This window comes from Puma concolor, chromosome C2, assembly GCF_028749965.1.
Source record: "Puma concolor isolate L17-30 chromosome C2, mPumCon1.1.hap2, whole genome shotgun sequence".
Taxonomy (NCBI): Eukaryota; Metazoa; Chordata; class Mammalia; order Carnivora; family Felidae; genus Puma; species Puma concolor.
The window spans coordinates 60,965,448-60,987,873 of NC_141675.1; the positions used below are offsets into that span (position 1 = coordinate 60,965,448).

The following is a 22,426-nucleotide window of genomic DNA, read 5'->3' on the forward strand; positions in this document are numbered from 1 at the left end:
TATAAGCTAAAACTTACAAAGTCACGGATCTTGTGCTAAACAATCCAGAAACAAAACAGCTTTCCCTACATAAAGTCACTCATCTGATTTTAACCTTACATATAATCTAATGTTATATTTTACGACACACAGTTAAGAAAAAGGAATTCTACAGCTGGGAAACCTGAAGGCAGCCTTTCCTCAGGTATCTCCACACATGGAATCAACAGTATATGAATAATAATTATTATTCAAGTAGAACATAAACACATGAAACAAATGTGATCTAATAAAAAGGCAGGAAAAAAGTCTGTCCTTCGTTACATCAAATAACCTAGCTTTCACTTTAATATAAAACCACATAGTTGTATTTCACATACTTGAAACCAAAACTGAACTGCATGAAAAAAATTCAGTTTAGAAAAATGCTACTCAATATGAATTTTTTAAAATCAACTTGTAGATGAGAAACAAATATATCTGAATAATGAAAGCTACATATTAACCCATAAAAATTAATCACAATCCAATAATATGTGAAGTTGTTAAAATAAGATTAGTGGGTTCTTAAGTATGGAAGGGAATACAAGATCTAAAAATTAATTTATATCTCTTTACTTGGTAAATTCCCTGAGAATCAAATGGTATTTTCTTACCTTAATAATATTTCCTTTACTTTGTGACATTATGTGTGATTGATTACTCAATTTTCCCACTTGCCCAGATTTCCAGTGATATCCACTTGACCTTCAGTATATATAAATAGAGGACAAAATGTAATTACTAAATACATTTCTCCTTTTAATGAAAACAAATATATTTTCCCTGTTTGAAGAAATGAAATTCAGTCATTAACATGTAACAGATCACCACAAAAGGAAAATGAAATATCAATAATGCCACGATAGCCTTGGTAATTCTAAAATATAGCTCTACCATATTTGGAACTTTTGAGAAGAAATGAATAAAAGTAAAATGTCCAAACACCGATGAAGAATTTCATTTTTTAGACATTTACAATGACTAACGATACCTTTACTGATTTATAGGAAATTTTGCAGATTGCCATGCAGTTTTAAAAGCTAAGGGTCCACAGGTATAAAGAGGAAAAGGAAGCAAAACAATACCGAAAACAGCAGATGTACTAAGTGATGAATCCCGTATTTAAGACTACAGATCAGCTCCCACACTGAAAGGTAAAGAGAAGGCAAAGAAGGCGAACTGTTTAGCTGATGGCTTTCAAAGCACTTTTGAGTCTCACAGAATTTTTTGAAGTCAACAGGGCAGAAATCCAATTCTCACTTAAAAAATAATGAGACAAAACTTGGCCAAGGTCACAGAGACAATAAATAATAAAGTCAAGGTCAGAACACTGAACTTCTATCTTCCTGACCAATGAGTGGCAGGTTCTCATTCTGGCTATAACATTTATTATCTTTGTGGCCTTAGAAAAACACGTAACTCTTATGAAAACTCCATCAAGCTTTAGAACATTTTTAAAAACATCCCCAGCTAATGAAAACACACTCTTGAGTCTGATTTCAGGAACTCTGATTCACAGATATTTCATTATCCATTGAGAAGTGCAAACTAAGCTCATCGGATCATTATAATAACAGCAACAAAATATACAATATACTTTGTCACCTGGGATGACATATGACATTGAGATGCTTGATTAAATCAATGTTCTGGTTATTAGAGGGAGTGTACGTATGTGTCATGAGTATTTTCCAAAGAGTCATACTTTAAAGATAAATACTGCTGGAGATATAGTAAATTCTGAATTTTCTTTAATGGTTCAGAAGATATTTCATAGATATTTGATGATCATCCCTTGGAGCACCAAACAAAGCAAATTTAATATACAAAAAGCCTGGCAATATTTAATACCAGCCAAAGCACATGAGACATGAACTGTCATTCTCTGTAGGAAAAAGTTATACATTTTTGAAGCCTATTTGAAAGACAATTTCTCCAATATCTACCAAGATCTAAACTGCATATATACTTTGACCTAAAATTACACAGGTAAGAATTTAACCCTTTGATACTCTTGCATATGTAAGCAAAATATATATATAGAAGCATATTCATGGCAGCATTTATAATTATAAAATAGGGAATATTTAAATAAAGATGTCAAAAATATGCAGAGAAATATTACATAGCCATTAAAAGAATGAGATCACTTGTGTTCTGATGTGGCAACAGCACTAAGATATATTAAGTAAAAAAAAATAGAGTATGAGTCATTTTATAGATAACCTCACTTGTACAAACATAAATGACAAGTCAGATATACACACACACATTCATACACACACGCACATATATATACATATATGCTTATACAAAGATAAGATATTTGTGGTGGGGCAAAAAAAACCTTAATTATTAAAAGCAGTGCTACAAATGGGCTGGGAGTAGCCCAGAGCAAAGAAGATATCATTTCCATTACAAAACTATCAATTCTGTTTGATTTGTTTCATATAGATTTATTATTTGTGTAATAAAGGACAATTCTCAGTAAGATGAGCACACATATAAAGCACAATATTGGAGAGTGCTCATTAATAAAATTTCAGCTAAAGCACATTCATCTAAAAATATTTTAAACATACTTGAGGGTTTGAATGATTCTTATATACGAACATGTAAACTCCTGCCTCCCAAAAGTTTTTCATAAATAAAAATGACCTTAAACATAAACTGGTGATCTCCTACGGATGGCACTTTTATGACAGTAAAGGCTGTGTTGCTGTGCTAAACATCTCAGGCTACGAATGGTTCAGAAGAGTCATGTAAGAAGAGAAATAAGAAAGTGTAAGACCAAAGAACATTCAAACAACAAAACAAAAACAAAAACAAAAAAACAAACACAAGTAATGGTAATTTTAAAAAGCAGCATGCCTTCTATAAAGGACACAAATAGAAAAAGTAGGAGAAATTTAATACTATTTGTTCAACAGGAAAAGCCAGAAATCATTCATTCAAGGCAGACCTTTGTTGAAATGACAAGGATATATGAAATATTTCCTTACACAACTCAGTTTATTCCTCTCAAATCCCCTAAAAATGTCACTTACCCTCTTTCTTCCTTTTCTCTGCTCCAAATTGATTGGAATTCCTGTAGTTTCTTTTCCATTTTTTGGTTCTCCAACTCTAACTGTATCTTCTCCATCCTCAGTTCCTGAGCATTTCTGAGTATTAGTTAAACACAGAATGTTCATTTGTGGGAAACAAACAAAAACAAGGCAAAATAATTTTATATAATCTTTTGCCCTTAATTAAAATTATGAATAGTAAATAAGTGATGGAGTATCCTAATTACTTCCTTTGCATTCTGTGAAATACAGTTTCTAAAGTTAGCATTTGCCTCCCATTAACATTCTCCTTAAGGTATGTAACTCTTCAAATGTCAGATTTTTGTTTTTCCTATTACACTGCGAGAGATTTCAAATCATAATTCACTTTCCATATGAACTCTGTCTTCGTATATGCACAAATATCTATACTATATAAATAGAAAGCAAAAGACAAAACATTTTCTAATTTTCATACTGTCTTTCCTCTAAAGAATTCAAGTAGTTGGAAGAATACTGTTTAAAGTATCTAATCTTTTCTCTACAGAATACACATTTTTGCTGACCTGATCATCTTAGAAACCTTCAATAAATTTCTACCTCTATGTTGTATAATACAAAGAAAGCAAGAAAGAGAATGAGAGAGAGAGAGAGAGAGAGAGAGAGAGAGAAAGAAAGAAAGAAAGAAAGAAAGAAAGAAAGAAAGAAAGAAAAAGAAAGAAAGAAAGAAAAAGAAAGGGAGAAAGCAGAGCCTGTTTAGGGCCTATTAGGGAGAAAGCACCCATTGAGGGCCTCTGTACAGGAGCTATTACATTAAAGGGATTGAATGTGAACTGGGCCAAGTCTCACCTATTGTTTCCTCTGAAAGAAAGCAGTAAAAAAAAGAACTTTTTGAGGACAGACCAGAGCCCCCTTACAGATTCTTGTGCAAGAGATTTTGATAATAATACCTGAAGCTCATCGAACATTTGACACAAGCCATTTTCTTCATTTTACAGTTCTGGTCTCTTGTCAGTATTAGTCACTGTGTTCAATAGGTCTATGCCAACCTAGTTCTCTAGCTTTTATTATCTATCATGAGTTTAAATCTCTTTCATTGTTATTACATCAGTGTTTGACTATAATCAAGTATAGTGCGTCCCCAAGGATTCAATGACAAGCAATCAAAATAAGAATAATGGAAATGAGAAAAGGCCACTAACTTATATAAACAGTCACCAAAAAGCAAGCGCCAAAGCGGACACAATCCAGAGAGGTACATGGAAAGTTAAAGGAGGCAAACCACTCTGCCAGTGGGTTCAGAGAAGCTGGTAAAGATACTGATGGAGAGGCACTATTTTCACTTTATCCATTCCACAAGGAGTACTTCAGCCCTTAGTACAAACAAGGACTGTGGTGACAGGACATGTAATAGAAGGTGAGAGGATATGAGACCCAGTGGAGATTCCAGTACAGAGAGGAACACAGACACACATGAAGGTAAACGAAATATGGTTATAATGGTGCTGTCACTGGAGAAGTACCTGGAGGTACCCGAACACACAGGGCACATGCCCAGCTGAAGGGATGGCAAGAGCAGTTCCTGGAGAAAGTGAGGTCTGAGCTGAGCCTCAGGGATGAAAGGACCTTGGGGAAGTCAAAGGGAAGTGGGGAGAGCAATGTTCTAAGAAGAGAGAAAAGTGTGGGCACAGGGAGAGACAGGTGATATGTGGGTCAAGGCACCAGAGGCTCCACGTGACCAGGCATTCTGTGAAGGAGGGGGAAGTGGTAAGAAATGGAATTGCTGATGTGGAGGGTGACCAGATCATGAAGGGCCATGTAGGCCATGATGAGGATTTGTATTCTGTAAGTGATGAGAACCATCAAAGGTTTTTAACAGAATTGATTTTAGAAAGATCACTCTGACTACAGAATGGAAAATTAGAGGGTGTAAGGCTGAAAGGCAAGTCAAGGCCGCCAGTTGGGATACTATTTCAAGAAGCCTAATAATAGAGAGATGATGCTGGTCTGACTGGATAGAGACAATGGAGAGAAAAATGGGAGCATTTGACAACTCTAAGGAAATAGAATTAACTGGACTTGGAGACTGACCAGAAGCAGGGGACTCACCAGGAAAGAGAAAGGAAAGAATCTAAGACAATCATAGGGTTCTTACTCGGGCAACCAGGAGGATAATGATGCCTAGATCACTTTGCAATGGAATGGGGACATAGTTTAGGATTGATACCTGAGCTGGTCTCCCCGCCCAAAGTCTCAATGGCCCACAACACTTTTCACATGGCTTCCAGAGGAAGAGTTTGAAGAGTACAAATGTGATTGTGTTACTCACTTGCTTAGAAAACTTTTAATGTTTTTCAAGTCCCCACTGTGGTAGAGGAAAGGAATGAGACTGGAAAAAAAAAAAAAAGAAGAAAAAACCAGCTTACTGACCAAGTGTTCAAGTTGATGGGATGCTATGGGTCTGAAATAAGACATGCGTTCCTCCTGGAAACAGCTTCAGACACAGAGTGGGGTGGAGCGGGGGGGGGGGGGGGGGGGGAGAGGGGGGGAGGGGCATGTGGTGCAGGTAAGGCCACTGAGGAAAACTAAGGTTGATCCTGCAGAAACCAGGTCAACCCAACAAATGCAAGGGCCAGAAATAACCTACTGAAATGAGCTGGGGGCTGGGAAAGATAAAGACAAATGTTGGAGAACACCAAAATGTCAGACAAGGTCAAGATAATCATTAAGATAGTATCAAATGAGCAGAGGCTTGGAATAAGGAAAGGGTAAGAAAGGGAACTCCAAAGATATTAACATAGAGTGGGTGTTCCTGTCCTAGCTTTTGTAGGTTGCTGATCATGGGTGGATCAGAGTCCTAAAGGCCATGAAACAGTGATTCCCCCTCCCTTCCAAAATAAATTCCAAACTCCTTAATGTGGCATAGAGGTTAATTTACTATCTATACAATCCTTCCCTTCTCTCCAACACTGTTCTCTGTCCCATAAATTGCTGCATGTGTCTGAAAGTTCCCAAAGTATGTGGCCTCTGTGCCTTTGCACAAGTTTTCCCCAGTAACTACCCAAATAACTGCATCTTTCAGGCAAAGCTTGGTGACCTCCTCACCCCTGCCCCAGCAGTTTATGCTTTCTCATCATACCATGCTTCACAACATACTGTAAATGTGATTCTATCTATTCACATCCTCCACAAGCTACCTGAGAGCAAAGGTTGTGTCTTCTTACTTTTATGTCCACCATTCCCTATCACAGTGTGTAGAATACATGCAATTAATGTTTGTTGGATGAATGGTTTATAAGTATATAAACACAGACTTGAAACATATGACCATAATCAAATTATGTACGTCCCCTTTCCTTTTTACACAAAAAAAGGAAAATTGGTAATAGTAGCAATGGGATTGCTCTCCCTCCCACCAAAAAATGGTAAAAATAATACAGATGATACTGAACAATAGGAGTTTGAACTGCATGGGTCCACTTACACACAATTGTTTTTGACAAATACAGTACGGTGTTGTCTTTTCCCTTCTTTATGAATTTCTTAATAACATTTTCTTCTCTCTAGCTTACTTTTTTGTAAGAATACATTATATAACACACACAACATACAAAATATGCATTAATTGACTATTTATACTACCCATAAGGTCTCTAGTCAAAAGTAGGCTATTGGTTGTTAAGTTTTGAGGGTGTCAAAAGTTCTGGATTTTTGACTGTGCTAGGGGGTTAGTGTCCCCAATCCTTGTTGTTGTTCAAGGGTGAACTGTACTGAGATTGCCATATATTTGTATAACATTTTCCAGCTTACACATGCTCTTACACACAATCATCTCAAAAGTGAAGGAAGAATTAGGAAAGTGTGAAGACACTGAATAACCACAGGACTGTTGATCTGATTCAGGGAACTCAAAACAGATTAAAAATTGACAGTCTGGGGGCACTTGGGTGACTCAGTTGGTTGAGCGTCCGACTTCAGTTCAGGTCATGATCCCACCATCCGTGAGTTCGAGCCCCGCGTCAGGCTCTGTGCCGACAGCTTGGAGCCTGGAACCTGCTTCATATGCTGTGTCTCCCTCTCTCTCTGTCCCTCCCCCCACCGCATCTTGCTCGCTCTCTCTCTCTCTCTCAAAAATAAAAACATTAAAAAAAAATTTTTAATTGACAGTCTGTCCCCAACCCAGACTGACTGACCCTTACTGATTTCTGAGAGGAAGGCCTTGGGAATTTCCAGTGACACTAGATGACCTCAAAGGGAAGCAGTATATTGAAACTTCCCATACCCCTGCCATGTCATAAAATTCCCAAGATACCAGAATTGCCTGGTTCTAGCTGAATGCGTTCACAAGGCAATCCAAGACAGATGGTATCCTTCCGAGACAGAGATGCATTCAACATACTGTCCCTTAATAGGTGAAGTGCAGGGATAGTTAGTACTCTCTATTCTCTATTTAAAGGTCTCTCAGCCCAACAGTCTCCGTAAATTTCAGGGTCTTTCAGTTTCTTTAGGGTGATTCTTTTTAATTCTGAATAAGTGTCACAAAACTATTTGTAACTTTCTGTTCGACTGCTTCAATAGTCAATAAACCCAAACTTCATTTATCACTTTTCATTTTGATATTGTGGCAGAAATAATTTTAGTCCTCATTTTTTAAACTATTAGGGATTTAAAATATTTCAAACCTACTCTCTTATAGATAAAAATGCACCGATGTAAAGAAAATGGAGGAAAGAACTCAAAAATTTAAGTTCAACTCTACACAGCCTCATATAAAAAAATACTTTAAATTACAGAAATGTTAGCAATTATTTTCACTTAAGTAATAAATATATATACACTTACTTGTATTTTAGTTTTACGGAATTTCCAGGTCTCCCCCATGGAAGAACTACAAAATCTTTGGTGTTCATGATTACTGCCTTTTTTTTTTCCCTCACTGTCTTGATATTATCTAAAAATTATTGTGATTTGCAAAAACATCTGAAAAAGTAGCAGACAAAAGAATAATGTCAGAGTAAAGCAGTTAAATTACAAATTCAAAACTACATACAATTCAGACAGGTTTTAAAAACAGAAATTGTTATGAGGGGAAAAAGTTGAATCAAAGGCTAAACAATAAATACACATATGCTAAATATATCATAAGTTTGACAAATATTGATGTACTAATGAAGTTATAAATATAGCATATATGATGGAATTAAAATTTTACCAATAATTTAAAGACCCTAAATGTCCATCAACTGATGAATGGATAAAGAAATTGTGGTTTATATACACAATGGAATACTACGTGGCAATGAGAAAGAATGAAATATGGCCTTTTGTAGCAACGTGGATGGAACTGGAGAGTGTGATGCTAAGTGAAATAAGCCATACAGAGAAAGACAGATACCATATGGTTTCACTCTTATGTGGATCCTGAGAAACTTAACAGAAACCCATGGGGGAGGGGAAGGAAAAAAAAAAAGAGGTTAGAGTGGAAGAGAGCCAAAGCATAAGAGACTCTTAAAAACTGAGAACTGGGGCGCCTGGGTGGCGCAGTCGGTTAAGCGTCCGACTTCAGCCAGGTCACGATCTCACGGTCCGTGAGTTTGAGCCCCGTGTCGGGCTCTGGGCTGATGGCTCAGAGCCTGGAGCCTGTTTCCGATTCTGTGTCTCCCTCTCTCTCTGCTCCTCCCCCGTTCATGCTCTGTCTCTCTCTGTCCCAAAAATAAATAAAAAAACGTTGAAAAAAAATTTAAAAAAAAAAAAAAAAAAAAAAAAAAAAAAAACTGAGAACTGAGGGTTGATGGGGGGTGGGAGGGAGGGGAGGGTGGGTGATGGGTATTGAGGAGGGCACCTTTTGGGATGAGCACTGGGTGTTGTATGGAAACCAATTTGACAATAAATTTCATATATTGAAAACAAAAATAAAAAAAATAAAATAAAATAAAATTCTAAGATGCTACTTAAAAAAAATAATAAAATAAAATAAAATAAAATTTTACCAATAATTATATAGCAAAAGACTGTGGAAATAGTCGATTGAAAGTGAAGAATGTGGGGCGCCTGGGTGGCTCAGTCGGTTAAGTGTCCGACTTCGGCTCAGTTCATGATCCCATGGTTCGTGGGTTCAAGCCCCGCGTTGGGCTCTGCTGAATGCTTGCTATTTGCTCAGAGCCAGAAGCCTGCTTCAGTTCTGTGTCTCCTTCTCTCTCTGCCCCTCCCCCACTCGTGCTCTGTCTCTCAAAAATAAATAAATGTAAAAAATAAAAAAATTAAAAAGGAAAGTGAAGAATGTACTCATTAAGACAAGTACATACTCTGTCTCTTTCTATGGTGAAGAGTATAAAAATATAAATCAGGTTTTGTTTTCATCCAAAAATAATATCCAAGGCTAAATATAGGAAAAAGAAAAGAAACTTAGAGATACAATCCATATTCAAAACCTTTTTTTGTTCATATGTGGTAATATAAAATGAGAATTAAGGTATGTAATAATTACCCAGAGGCATTCTAATATCCTCATTCATCAAAGAAAATTTTAATGATGCTCTTTGCCTAAGATCAGAAATTAGCATATTTAGAAAGAATTTTTCAACAAGAAATGAAACAAAGAAGATTTTCTGCCTAACTCCAAGTTAACCAGAAAATTAAATTATTCAGAACACCCTATTTCCTGAGTATCCCAATTATTCATGGTTCTATAATAATTTAGTCTGTAATGCTGAATTACTGAATCACATGCACAACCATTAGGTTTTTATACGAATAAAAATTTCCAAATTCTGAACGCCCTTAAAGAAATATGAGGGCCATTGCCATAGAGTCCATAGTCTTAAATGGACAAACCATTTGATGCTGCTGGTTTTTATATGTGTTCCTATGTACTTAAAACCCCTATAAATATTTCTTTAGCTCTGCTATATGCAAGGCACTGTGTTAAGAGGCATGGAGTCAAGGCCCAAGGAGATCTGCTGAATGGCTCAAATGGCATAGAGTCAAAAAGGGCATATAAGACCTACATATAAAAGCCACAAAATAGGGTAGAAATTATAAAGTCCATAAAACTTACAGATGTGATGATATAAGAAGAGAGAGAGAATTCAAGCTGGCTAGCATTTAAAGTGGCATTTTGAGGAGAATGGGGGCTTATATAAAAAGATATGGACTGGATGAACACTTCATACTATGAGAAAGAACAGCTCTTGAATGGGGACTAATGACTGGCTCCATTTGGTTGATATTCGGGTTACATGGAAGGGGAAAAGTAGGCATAAATTTGGACATTTAGGCTGCAGCTCAATAATGAGTGGCTTTAAATGCCAAGTTAAGGCATTTGGAATTCAATATGTAGCTAATAAGAGGCACTGAAAGTTTTAGAGGGAGAACAGAAAATAAGTCTAGAAGCTTTGCTCGAAAACTTAAGGAGAGAAGGCATCAGAATAGGAGTAACCAAATGGAAGGTTATTGTCACATGGAAGTCTACATAATCAAATGTGCAATTCTTCAGTTTTGTTTCTTTGGGACACCATATCATAATTTCAATGATGCAACCACTGATCAAGACATTTTTGGAATGCCTCTTTGAAACCTCCTGCAAAGTCTGTCATATACCCAACAAACATACAAATCTACTTTGTTTTGGCTCATTTAAAACTAAAAATTATAGCACTATATGCTAACTAATTTGGATGTAAATTTAAAAAAATAAGAAATTTTAAAAATATATATTGTTTGGCAGGAGTGAATACTTTATTCATTCAAATCTAGTTTCAAGTTATTCTACCTCCAAAAAATCAAATCTACCCTGAAAGGGTAGATTTTTACTACCTTGGAGAAAATTCTGCAGGAATTTATTTCTGAAGATAATTTCAAATAGAATTATACAAAATAATTTTATATTGTAAGAAAAGTAGTAGATGCATCATAAGACTAAGTGTATTTGTGCCTTCAATAAACACTTGTGTTGTTGGTTTTTTTTTTTTTTTTTTAAGTATTCACTTTTGAGAGAGAGAGAGAGAGAGAGCTGGGGAAGGGCAGAGAGAGAAGGAGACACAGAATCCAAAGCAGGCTCCAGGCTCTGAGCTGTCAGCACAGAGCCAGACACGGGGCTCAAACTCCCAAAATCGCGAGATCATGACCTGAGCTGAAGTTGGATGTTCAACCAACTGAGCCACCCAGGCGCCCCCAGTAAACATTTATGTAGCTACTCCTTCCTGACCTGTTTATGGGTACTGATATCACAATAGTAAATAAGATACAGTGTTTTCCCTCAAAGAACTCAAAATCAAAGGGAAAGCCACACAATGACAATACCATGGAACATTCCAGCAGAAGGAACTACTTAGGAGGGACATTTAACTTGGACTCGTTTCTTAAGTACCAAGTCCTCTCTCTCAAAGCTAAAATGAGTGTCAAAGAGAACTAAAGATAACCCCTGGAAAACTAAGATTTGGTTTGCTTTTGCGGAGGGAGGATACATCATCTTCTACCCCTTCTTTGTAGGTAAAAACTTTGTCTCACTTAAAAAAGACTTCAGGAATAATCCTACTCAAAAAGAGTCTCTATCTCTTTTTGATCATTATTTGGAAATCCAACTGCTGGACCCTAAGTCTACTGTGATAAATTTTTCAAGAAGACTTTCATACTGTTATCATTGCCACCACTATCAAAAAATAAAGTCAAAAATCATACGTGGGTTTTTAACTGTGTGGGGTGCTGGTGCGCCTAATCCCCCACATCGTTCAATGGTCAGCTGTATATGTACGTATGCATAAAGCTGAACGTACACATGAAGACTGAAATGAATAAAAAAAGTCTGTAAATTTCATTAGGATGAGATGATTCAGATTTATAGCTCTGCTGATAATGTGATTTAACCCATAAATGGTCTTATTTGGGGGCATTTCACTTCATTGAATGCAATTAGTAAGGCTCCCTCTCAGTTAAATGTTTTATCAAGTCACACACATAAGCCAATTTTCTCGTATGAAGAGAAAAGCAAGATTATAATTGTGAGTCATGCTGTTCCGCCTGTTTCCTTTCGTAAAACCAACAGAGAATTAGTCACCTTTCTTGGGACAGCAAGGAGATAATAATGTCAGCAGGAAGAATAGCAAAGCACAAAACTTTAGTCATTTAACGGAATCAGGGAAATAGAGATAAACTCCCTATTATGCAAACTTTGTAGTTCCACTTGTCCTTAGGTGACTCAATTTTTTTTTCTGATAATTAAATACCAAAGGTTTAATAGTTATTTGGAAAATGTTCTTGTTAACTGACTTATTAGACTGCATCATTTTTCTGTCCCCAACCTGTTTCTCCCCACATGTGTACAGATACTATGACCCAATATTGTCCATGATGGTTTGATTCTCCTTCTACATAAGTTCTCATCCTGGGAATGCAACTCAAGCATCAAGGCCGGCTACCACAGAATGGAAACAAGGAAATTATGATGATTTATACTCCTAGAAACTCAGAGTATTTATCAAGAGTTGCCATAGTCTTCTAGAATTTGCCATGACACCACTGGCAGAATGGGAGGTTTGGGAAACCACTGTTTTCAAGATAGGACAGTTTTTGTAACTGAAAACTTATCTAAGATTAGCTGATTAGTCTAATGACCTGAAATCATCTTAGACTTGAAAATTCAAAAGCCAATAAATAAGAATTTTTCCTTACTTTGACACATATTTTAAGGTCCAAAAGCCAACTCTCTTGGATGGACTAATATGTTTGCCATAGCACTTAGTTAGATACCCAAGCAAGAAATATTAAATAAAAATGAATTTCAATAAAAATGGTAGTTTTAAACCCTTAAAAAAATTGTATCCTTATTGTAAATATATATATATTTAAATATTTTTAAAAATCTAAGGAAAAGACTGATAATACATGATCCCTGGCATAGTGTCTTGTGCTTTAGTGGCCCACTAAATAAATATATGCCATTTTCTACTAGCACAGGCCATGAAAGTAAATCAGGTGCTGACTTCTCAGCTGCACTTAACCTTTCAGCCAACCGACACAGCTGATAAACGCTGCTTCAGGGTATTAAATAGTGCCCATGGCAACCTTTTTTTTTTTTTTTTTTACCTTCTATGTGAAGGTTCCCTTGAGAGCAATTAAGAAAGTTTACTTTCACTCTCAAGGGGCAAGGTATCTTTTTAAAATAGTTGTCAACTAAAAATGATAAGTAATGTTAAAAGATGCTAGGTTTAAGTTCAGAGGACCTTTGTGTTAGAGTGGTCTCTGAGCATGTTTATCCATGTATTAAATGATAAGAATTCCACCCCCACCCAATTTGCAGGATATCAAACAAAAGGACTCTAATTTATGGTCTGTAGATCAGCGGGCTCCTTAAGGGCCACCAGAGAGCTCCGGGTTCAGAGAAGGGGCAGCGTTAGAAACCACCCTGAGAAGGGAATGAGGGAACATCAAGGTTTTTGTCAAACCACAGCTTCTCTGACTTCATCGGTTTTCATAAGGAGCCTCTGAGTCAGATTTAATATAAACTCCTCAATAGCTTAAAAAATGTTTTAAAGGCACAACGTAAATCAATACACAATTATTATCAACTGAAAACTTCATATGATTACAAATAGCAATGAAAGTATTTAATTCACAAATTAAATTCAGAATCCTAAGCTCTTTTATATTTATCTATCCTACCCATTCTCATACAATCCACTATTATCCTAAGTGGTCTCTTCTGAATATCTTAGAAATGGGAAAATTAAGGAAAGATAGGTGACAAAGCCAGAAAGTACAATTTTATTCCCAGTCCTGTTAGCTCTTAAGACTTGAAATCTAAATTGTTCTACATCCTTAAAATGATGAATTCATATCATTCATATTCTTCTCCCTTTCATATTCTTAACCTGTCATTAAAAGGAAATGTAGAGAAAGAACTGTTTGGCATCAGATTACCTTCTAAATTTTACAGTAATGTTTTTAAACACCGGTGAAAACCTTTTGGGTTTCAGATTGCCTCCATGTAATACAAGGTTATAAATTTCTTCTCTAAAACTTTTCCCCTTACCCAGAAGGAAAAAAAAAAATTACTCATCTACTCTGTTTGGTACTTGAGAGCTTCAATTATGCATTCTAATTTTCCTAAGTATTATGCTTTATTTTCCACTTTTCTGCTCACCAAGTTTTATTTCATTCATTGCCAGGTTGGAAGGCCACCTCTACGATGCAGATTTCTTCCATCAAAAGTGAACTTCTCTTTCTGTAAGAACATCATGCGTATTACACTCATTTGCTATTATATGCTTCCTTGCGCTATTTTTTCGGCTTTGCTTTTATAGGTGTGGTTTCCATGAGCATCCCAAATATTTGAGGGCAGTCCTGCCACTGATCTTTGAATCCCCAGCAATTAGAAGAGTGCCTACATACAACATACTGCCAATAATAATATGCTAACTTTTAAATATTTAGCTTTTTCCTACTGCTTTGAATTTATTGCACAATCTTATGAAAAAAAATTAAACAAACACCCTCTTTCCCACTTCAAAATCTTTTTGTTTTCTTTTTTCCATGTATCCTACCAGACTCTGGTGAACACTCAACAAATATAGGAACACCTCTTCTGTGCCAGGTATCAGATTAAGCTCTGAAAAACAAGGTGAGCCAAACAGGTATAGTACCAATCCTCACTGAACTTGTAGTCTGGTGAAAAGAGTAGGAAAAAATTAAAAAGCAAATAAAATAACTGTGGGAAGTACGAAGTGTTTTGAAAGAAATAGACAAAAGACTTAGCTACCTACAAATAAATGTGTAATACAACTGGAAATATCATGGGAGGTCAGGCAGGCCTCTATGTAGGTTATAAAATAAGGTGATACAAAATAAGGTGGGGTTTTTGTTCTTATTTTTGTTTTCATTTTCCATAAGCATACAGTTTGCATAGTTTTAATCCTGTGTAGCTTCAAATATATACGACTTCTTTTTAATGAGTCTTGCTAACTCTGGATTTAAAAAGTCAGGCTATAAAAAAAAAAATACATAACTGAACCCATATATGAGCACCTTAGTGCCGATTTGGGGACAGAAGAAAAAAAAAAACAAAACAAAACTCCCACAGCTTCAGATTTCTTAGGAATCTGCCACCCCTCACCTTGGGAAGCACGGACTTCTATAATACAGAGGGAGCCTGTGGCCACCCAGGCAGAAAGCAAGCTACAAAAGGGGATGTCCTACTGGATTGCCACAGAACCAAATTTCTCATAAGGCACCCCTGACTTCAAAGGATAAAAAAAAAAAAAAGGGTAGCGTTTGAAAAGGTCAGGTTGTAGAGGGGGTATAATTGACAAGGCCCTTGTTTTCTTGCCTGGGGGTTCACTCTGGGTTCACCTCACGGGCTGGAAAGTTCTTTGTTAATAGAAAAAGAGTTTTATCCGGAGGCCAAGGCCGTGTCTTGCAGCCCGTGGGCCTGGCACTGTGTCGGGCACACGGCAGCGCTCAGCAAACACCTACAGGGCCGGCGCCCCAGCCCCACCCGGAACCCGGTCTACTTTTCCGCCGTCCCCCCATGCTCCCCGCACCCGGCGGACCCGTCGGTCGCCACTCCGCCCCGCCGCCCGCCCACCATAGTCATCTGCAACCTGCTGACCCACCTGGAGACCCCAGCCGCCTGCGTCACCACCGCCTGCTAGAGCTATCCGGAGCTTCCGCCTCGGTCTCCTTGGTTACCGCGTTGCCTCGGTAGCCATAGCAACCAGAACACTTGGTCCTGCCGCCATTGACCAGCAGAGGGCACAAAGGAGCCCTGACGCGAGTGGGAAGCAGGGAGAGGAACTGAAAGGAAAAGAAAGAGAGGAGAGAGAAGAGAGTGCAGGAGAGCAGGGACAGGGAAAGGACCTTCTCAGAAAGGACAGGGCTGAGAAACCCAGCAGGCCTTGAAGGCTTTCTGCTGGAAGGGCTCCTGCCACATTCCAACCACTCTTCTAAGAGTTTTATCTGTAATATTTAATTCATCCTCTTAACGGCCCAACTTAAACCTAAGAAAATCAAGGCACAGAAAGTTTGAATAACGACCCAAAATTACAAAACTAGAAAATGGCAGACCCAAGAAGAATAACCCAAGCAGTTTAGAACTCCCACATATGTGCTCTGTTCAACTGATTATCAAAGGTCACGATAGGTAAAACCAATACTAGAATCTAGGGCTCAAGAGCTTTCTTTATACCCAAATATATGACCCATGGTGTGTGTGAATCTAATATATAGGGAGAGAGGGAGAGAGAGATAATCAACCCATGCTTCTCACACTTTTCTGTTCCAGTCACCTGTGGTGAAATTTTTTGCTTCCTAAATATGCTGTAGTTTTTTTTTTTTTGTTAATCTCTATTTTATATGCTTCAAGTAGGATATGTGGTTGGTTCTGCAGTCAGTTGGTGTAAAAGCTTCTATCTCATCCACAGTGTTATCTATCTTGTAACTGGAGTAATAATCTCAACTATTATGGTTAAGATACTAAATTTGCACCACTGTTTTCCACATTAATGTGTCTGCCAATACACATTTAAGAACACATCTAATATCTTCCCCTGGCAAATTCAGTTGTATAAGACTTAACTAGCATAGATAAGAAAAAAGACACAATGATGTGGCTATGATTCTGGACTTTGAAATTAAGGCAGACCTGAGTTTGAGTCCTGGTCCTGCCACAACTTACCTGTTGTGTGACCTTGAGTGAGATATAAAACTCAGTTTGATTGATTAAATAATAATACGCTTAGTGCATACATAGTATAGTATGGAAGAGTAAATGAAACAATGTATATTAAGTCTTTAGCACTAAACCAGGCCCACAGTTGGCACTGAATAAATGGTTAAAAAAAAATGGTGATCGTGGTATAGCTACAGTGATTGTCATCTAAGTGCTCATGGCATAAATTCACCAACTCCTTTCGTTAAATCTAATACAATGACAACTTTCAAATGGACATATAATATTACTAGAATTTTCTTATGCAGGACTGTTTTCCAGACGTGCTCTTCAAATTACCAGGACAGATCATTTCAGTGTGTATCCATTCATTTGTCCATTCATTCATTAATTTAACAAATATTTATTGAAAGTTCACTCTTCTACACCTTGGAAATACTGCAGTGAAGAAAACATAGCACCCCTGCTATCAAACTTGTAATTTAGTAGGGGCAGAAAGACAATATAAAATCATACAAATATATGTCAAGTGCTTGGAAAAAAAACAAAGCAGAATAAAGAAACAGAAAATAATTAAGATTTCACATTTAGGTTAGATGGTCAGGGAAGTCCCAGAATGCAGGGAGAGAGGAAGACATGGGACAATCAGGGCCAGGAACACTCCAGACAGGGGGAAGAGCAAACCAACTTCAGTCTGGACCCAATCAATAGTGGTATTTTGCATAAAACCTCTGATCACTTCTGTACAGCACATTTTTACTTTAAAAAGGAATTCTTACAATGTACTTTTGGTGCAATCGTAAAATTAAACTCATAAAAATAATGTATACAATATTCTGGTACTTGTCAAAAGCATTGGAAAGACATTAGCTTACTTATATTTAGAGAAATAGCTTAGCTTATGCACAGTTATGCAAAACAAAGCAGAGCCAAAAAATGAGCTAATGCCAAGTTATAGGATACAATGAAAAATCTGAAGAGCTTGTCTTTCAGAACCATGATTAGTGACAAAATGAAATGAAACATGTAAAAACAATGACACCTCTAGAGATAGGATTTCCTCTCTGCTGAAGCAGAGTGCATTTAACTGACACCGGCAATTCTGCAAAAGTTTACCACATCTATATCAGGAGCACAGTATTCCTGAGGGTTTTTGCAAATTCATGCCTATTGCACCGTGTGAAGACAAGATTTGAACGCAAGTTTTCTGAACTAAGGATATTCGATGTAAAAAGATAAAAATTACCCACATTGATAAAACCTAGGTAGGACACAGACTCACTGAATTCAAAGGGCAGCTACAAGGTCATGTTTAAAAAGATATTCTCTCTCTCTCACAACACACACACACACACACACACACACACCCCTGTGTTAAGCAAGCCCCGCTCATTAAGTAACCTTATTTTGTACTTGGTAGGCTGCTGTCTGGAGGAAAATCGTGGCAGGCTTCGGAACTTTCTGGTCACTCACAGGTGATAAACGTTCTTAGAAGAGTTACAAAAATGTCCAGTTCCATATAATCTTCAAACCTCTGCATGTGATGTAGTGTTAAGGTTCTTCCCCTTTGCGGTGGTTGGGCCTTCTGAATATAGGGAGGCCTGCAGTCAAGAACGGTTACAAAAGGCTTGTGTCTCTGTTCCTCATCATCCATTCTTGCTTGGGTCTTAGTAATTACCTACACTGAAATCACGGGAAAGGGTTTAAAACAGAAAAGTTCTAACCTGACTGGTACTGAGCCTGCCACGTTTTACCTGTAGTCCATTCTCCAGAGACCATCCCACCCCCCATCGACGGAGGACCTCCCACCTGCATTCCTCTAGAGGCAGGTGATGCCTTCTCCTAACACCTTTGCTTACTGAGCCCCGAGGCCTCAACTGATCATTCTTGCTTCTCCCTGCGGGGTCTCAGTGATCCTACTGGACAGAATTTTAAGTGACCCATTTTCACTTACATTTTTGCATGTTCCATGTCTGACCTACAGGAAATCCTCCTGCATACTTTGCCCCGCCACCCTGTGAGTGCACAGGACAGCCAACACAATCCCCTCTCTTTAGCTCAACTACCAACAACCAGCAAGCTTAACAGTTGCACTTATGACTCCACAGATGGAAGTCAAAAATCGGTCTGCTGGATCTCCATTTGTGGGGACCCCAGTGATGCATGTCTTAACCAGATCTGAAATGACAGGGACTGTTAACAGACATGGCCAAAACATGAAATTAAGGTGAAGGAATAATTACATGTCCTTTCAATGCCCACTGTAAGAGCCCACTCAAAGATAACCTTATTCTCTAGGAAAATAAACCTTTGTGTGCTTATCATTTACTATTCTATTCATAAGCCTGGGTAAAGTTACACATTAATTGGTAGGTGTTTTCATCTATATCTTTCATATCATGTGCATCTAGATGCAGATAAGATCCTTACTTTAGATAAAATAATTCCAGAGGTTGTGGTTTCATTGCCCTGTAGTACATTAACTAGTTTGAAATCTAACCTAGAAATCCTCTACCAATATCTTGTGTCGATGTCTATATATAGGTAGCCTCTCAAAATTTTTCTAAACATTTATTTATTTTTGAGAGACAGAGACAGAGCATGAGCGGAGGAGGGGCAGACAGAGGGAAGGACACACAGAATCTGAAGCAGGCTGCAGGCTCTGAGCAAGCTGTCAGCACAGAGCCTTATGTGGGGCTCAAACCCACAAACCGTGAGATCGTGACCTGAGCCAAAGTTGGATGCTCAACTGACTGAGCCACCCAGGCACCCCAGCCTCTCAAAATTTTTTGAACGAGATTTACCATTCTAGTGGTTTCTTTTGGAGTGAATTAAACTGTGGAGCATATACATTCCAGATTTATGGAACCCGTTCTTATCTACTATAACTGCACGTCGATATTACCAGGCCTTTCTCTTTTGAAGAGAGATGGGATACAGCATACAAGCAGCTTTCCAAAAGTACTCTCAACCTTCACCCTACTTCTTGGCTCCTCAAACTCTTTTCTAGGCAGGAGTTGGTAGTCGGTTCAGGACTACAAGTTTTCTCCCATCTCCACTGTACAAGTCCTGCAGTATAACCTTACTTTGAAATGGAGCATCTTCTTCCTTTAAGCCCTGGCAGGCACTGAATATAATAAATCCTATTACATATGGATGGGATTTTTCAAATTGTCAAGGACAGTGAGCTTTAGAGGCAACATAAAATTACAAAAAAGATTTCTCAGAACCCTGAATTAGTATGATATAAATATATTTAAGAGCATCTGAAGGGCTCAACTTAAAGAAGGAAGAAGAAACGTGTAGTTAGGAGGTGACATTGTCCTTTTATAACTTTTCTCAGCATTGTAATTTCTGGCTGTCACCAATGACACAGAACTCTTCAGCAAATAAATTTCCCTAACACAAGGCAATTATTACTGATGTTTCACAAGTAGAGGAAAATCATCAGGGCATAGGATAAATTTCTGCTTCCTTCAGTGTGCAGTTCTTTCCCAGTTGAAAAATAAATGTATAGGCTTGTTGGACGGGCACAGCTTCATTCAGTCAGCCTTTATTCAATACCTGTCCTATCCCAGGCACTGCCCGAACATGGATAGAAAGAGGAACAAAGACAGCATCTCCACCCTGGAGGAACCCACTATCTAATGAGAGACCTGAAAGTTTACAGACAATTGATATGTAATGTAGCAAATATCGCATTTACAAAATAGGGGGTCGTGACATGTTTGTGGCATGGCCAGAATCTCTGGGTCGTTCAAACACAGTATATATGGCAGAGAGGTAAGGATAAAAAAAAAAGTGCTGTGGTCAAATTTAAAAGCATCTCGGACATTATACAACTCACAATGGAAACCCCAAAATTATTTTTAAAACAGAAAATAATCATCCTAGTATGCTTATAGCAGCATCCTTCAAAGCTAATTCTGGTGGTAGTGTGAGGACAGAGCAAAAGGAGAAGATGGAAACAAAGGGACAATTTTAAAATACGGCTCTATTAGTCAAAGGTAGAAACAGTGAGTGTAGAGTAAATCAATACAGAGGTGACAGGCCAAATGAGACAGATTCAAGAGATTTCGTAAACTCTAACAGCACTTGGAGACTGAAGACATGCGCTTGTCAAGGAATAGAGAACAGTTCACAGAGAGTAGGGACCAAAGAGGTGATGTAGAAAGTAGTTCCGTTTTGAAGTTTTTACTTCTGTGATAGCAATAAGAATTAATAAAAAAATAAAATATAGGTCTGATATTGGGAAAGTGATTGGGCTGGTCATATATATTAGAGAGGCATCAGCACATGGAGAGGAACCAAAGATAAAGGAAGAGTTTACATACAATTCATGTAAATAGGTCCCAGAGTAAGCGAATCTAGAACTCATGTCATAAGGTACTTGGAAAGACACTTTATTTGAGCATAACATTATTTTCTTTCATTTTTTTTACTGCACCCTCTAATTTAATATGAGGTTAATATTTCTTGCTTCCATCCAGGGATTGATAAACAATACTGGTGCTCACCAATAATCCCCTACTCATCCCCCTCCCTTTGCCTGGCAGTAATCTGTGCCCCTTGGCAGCCATGTTTTACTGCACAACCCAACCCACTCTTACAATGGTTTAGCAGACAGGAGTCCAAACTAGACCAGTCAGATTCACTCTCGCAAGAGGGTGAAACTGAGACTAAGAAATTCTTGGGGTTACAATATTTGGCCATTTGGACCACAGGAAGAAGAAAGAAAGAAAGAAAGAAAGAAAGAAAGAAAGAAAGAAAGAAAGAAAGAAAGAAAGAAAGAAAGAAAGAAAGAAAGAAAGAAAGAAAGAAAGAAAGAAAGAAAGAGGGAGGGAGGGAGGGAGGAAGGGAAGGAAGGAAGGAAGGAAGGAAGGAAGGAAGGAAGGAAGGAAGGAAGGAAGGGAGAAAGACAGACAAAAGTGGGGGAAAAGACAGGAAGAGGGGATTCTCTGGGGGCTCTCCTTTTCCTAAAGAGTAGCTACATCCTAGCCCTTGGGTTTCAGGATACACCCCTGTATCCTTAAAATAAATTCTCCTTTGTAACTTAAACTAGCTGGTTTTGGTTGTTCAGAACAAAGAAATCTGACTGCAATGAGTGCCAGAAGAATTGCAATAAAAAGTAACTTTCTTTATAAGTCAAGTCCAAGTGTAGATTCCCAGAGAATTCTTTTAAACAGCTGTAGAATATTAATCCACGTCTCTCATAATTTTAAATTAATATTGCTATATATGCAAAGATAGGAAAGCCATTTGGCATTCTTTTGAAGCCATTCTCTCAAAAACTGCTAAAATCTCTTGTTTATTTTTTAATCAGTTTCATTTCTCAGTTTATTTGCTTTAAGTTTAGCTGTGCCCGTTTTGCTAGCAGACAATTATTTATAATTGATGTAGCTTTAGGGAAAAGCTAATCTTAAAAAGAAAAAAGCTGGCATTTCAGAGAAAAAGTCATTCATTTCTGATCCTTGCCAAGTTTTAATAAGTGTATCCTACTGTCTTCTGGAGATTTATGCACTGTTAGCTGTTCTTCATTTGGAAAATTTGCATTTTTCTCTTATGCACTCAAGCTGGGAGGCACAAAACAAGAGTTACAAGGTTTGTTTGACATGAGACGTCTAACAGTAATTTTCTTTCATCAACTTTATTCTCCTACAGTTCTCATCCCCAAGGGCAGATTTTTCATCAGATTTCA

General features: G+C 37.6%; 1 protein-coding gene across 2 annotated transcripts in view; it reads right to left on the minus strand.

Moving 5' to 3' along the window:
• ZBBX (zinc finger B-box domain containing) overlaps nt 1-15,767 on the minus strand; it is a 118,964-nt gene extending 103,197 nt beyond the window's left edge. The window contains exons 1-5 of one of the 2 annotated variants that reach the window (XM_086674665.1): nt 15,674-15,767; nt 14,206-14,286; nt 7,908-8,045; nt 3,069-3,182; nt 636-726 (exon numbers count right to left, since the gene is read on the minus strand). In XM_086674665.1, the coding sequence (XP_086530791.1) occupies nt 636-726; nt 3,069-3,182; nt 7,908-7,975 (273 nt within the window). In that variant the 5' untranslated portion in view covers nt 7,976-8,045; nt 14,206-14,286; nt 15,674-15,767. The remainder of the gene's footprint in view (nt 1-635; nt 727-3,068; nt 3,183-7,907; nt 8,046-14,205; nt 14,287-15,673) is intronic. The other variant, XM_025913367.2, reaches the window with a different exon arrangement.
• Between the last annotated feature and the right edge of the window lie 6,659 nt (nt 15,768-22,426).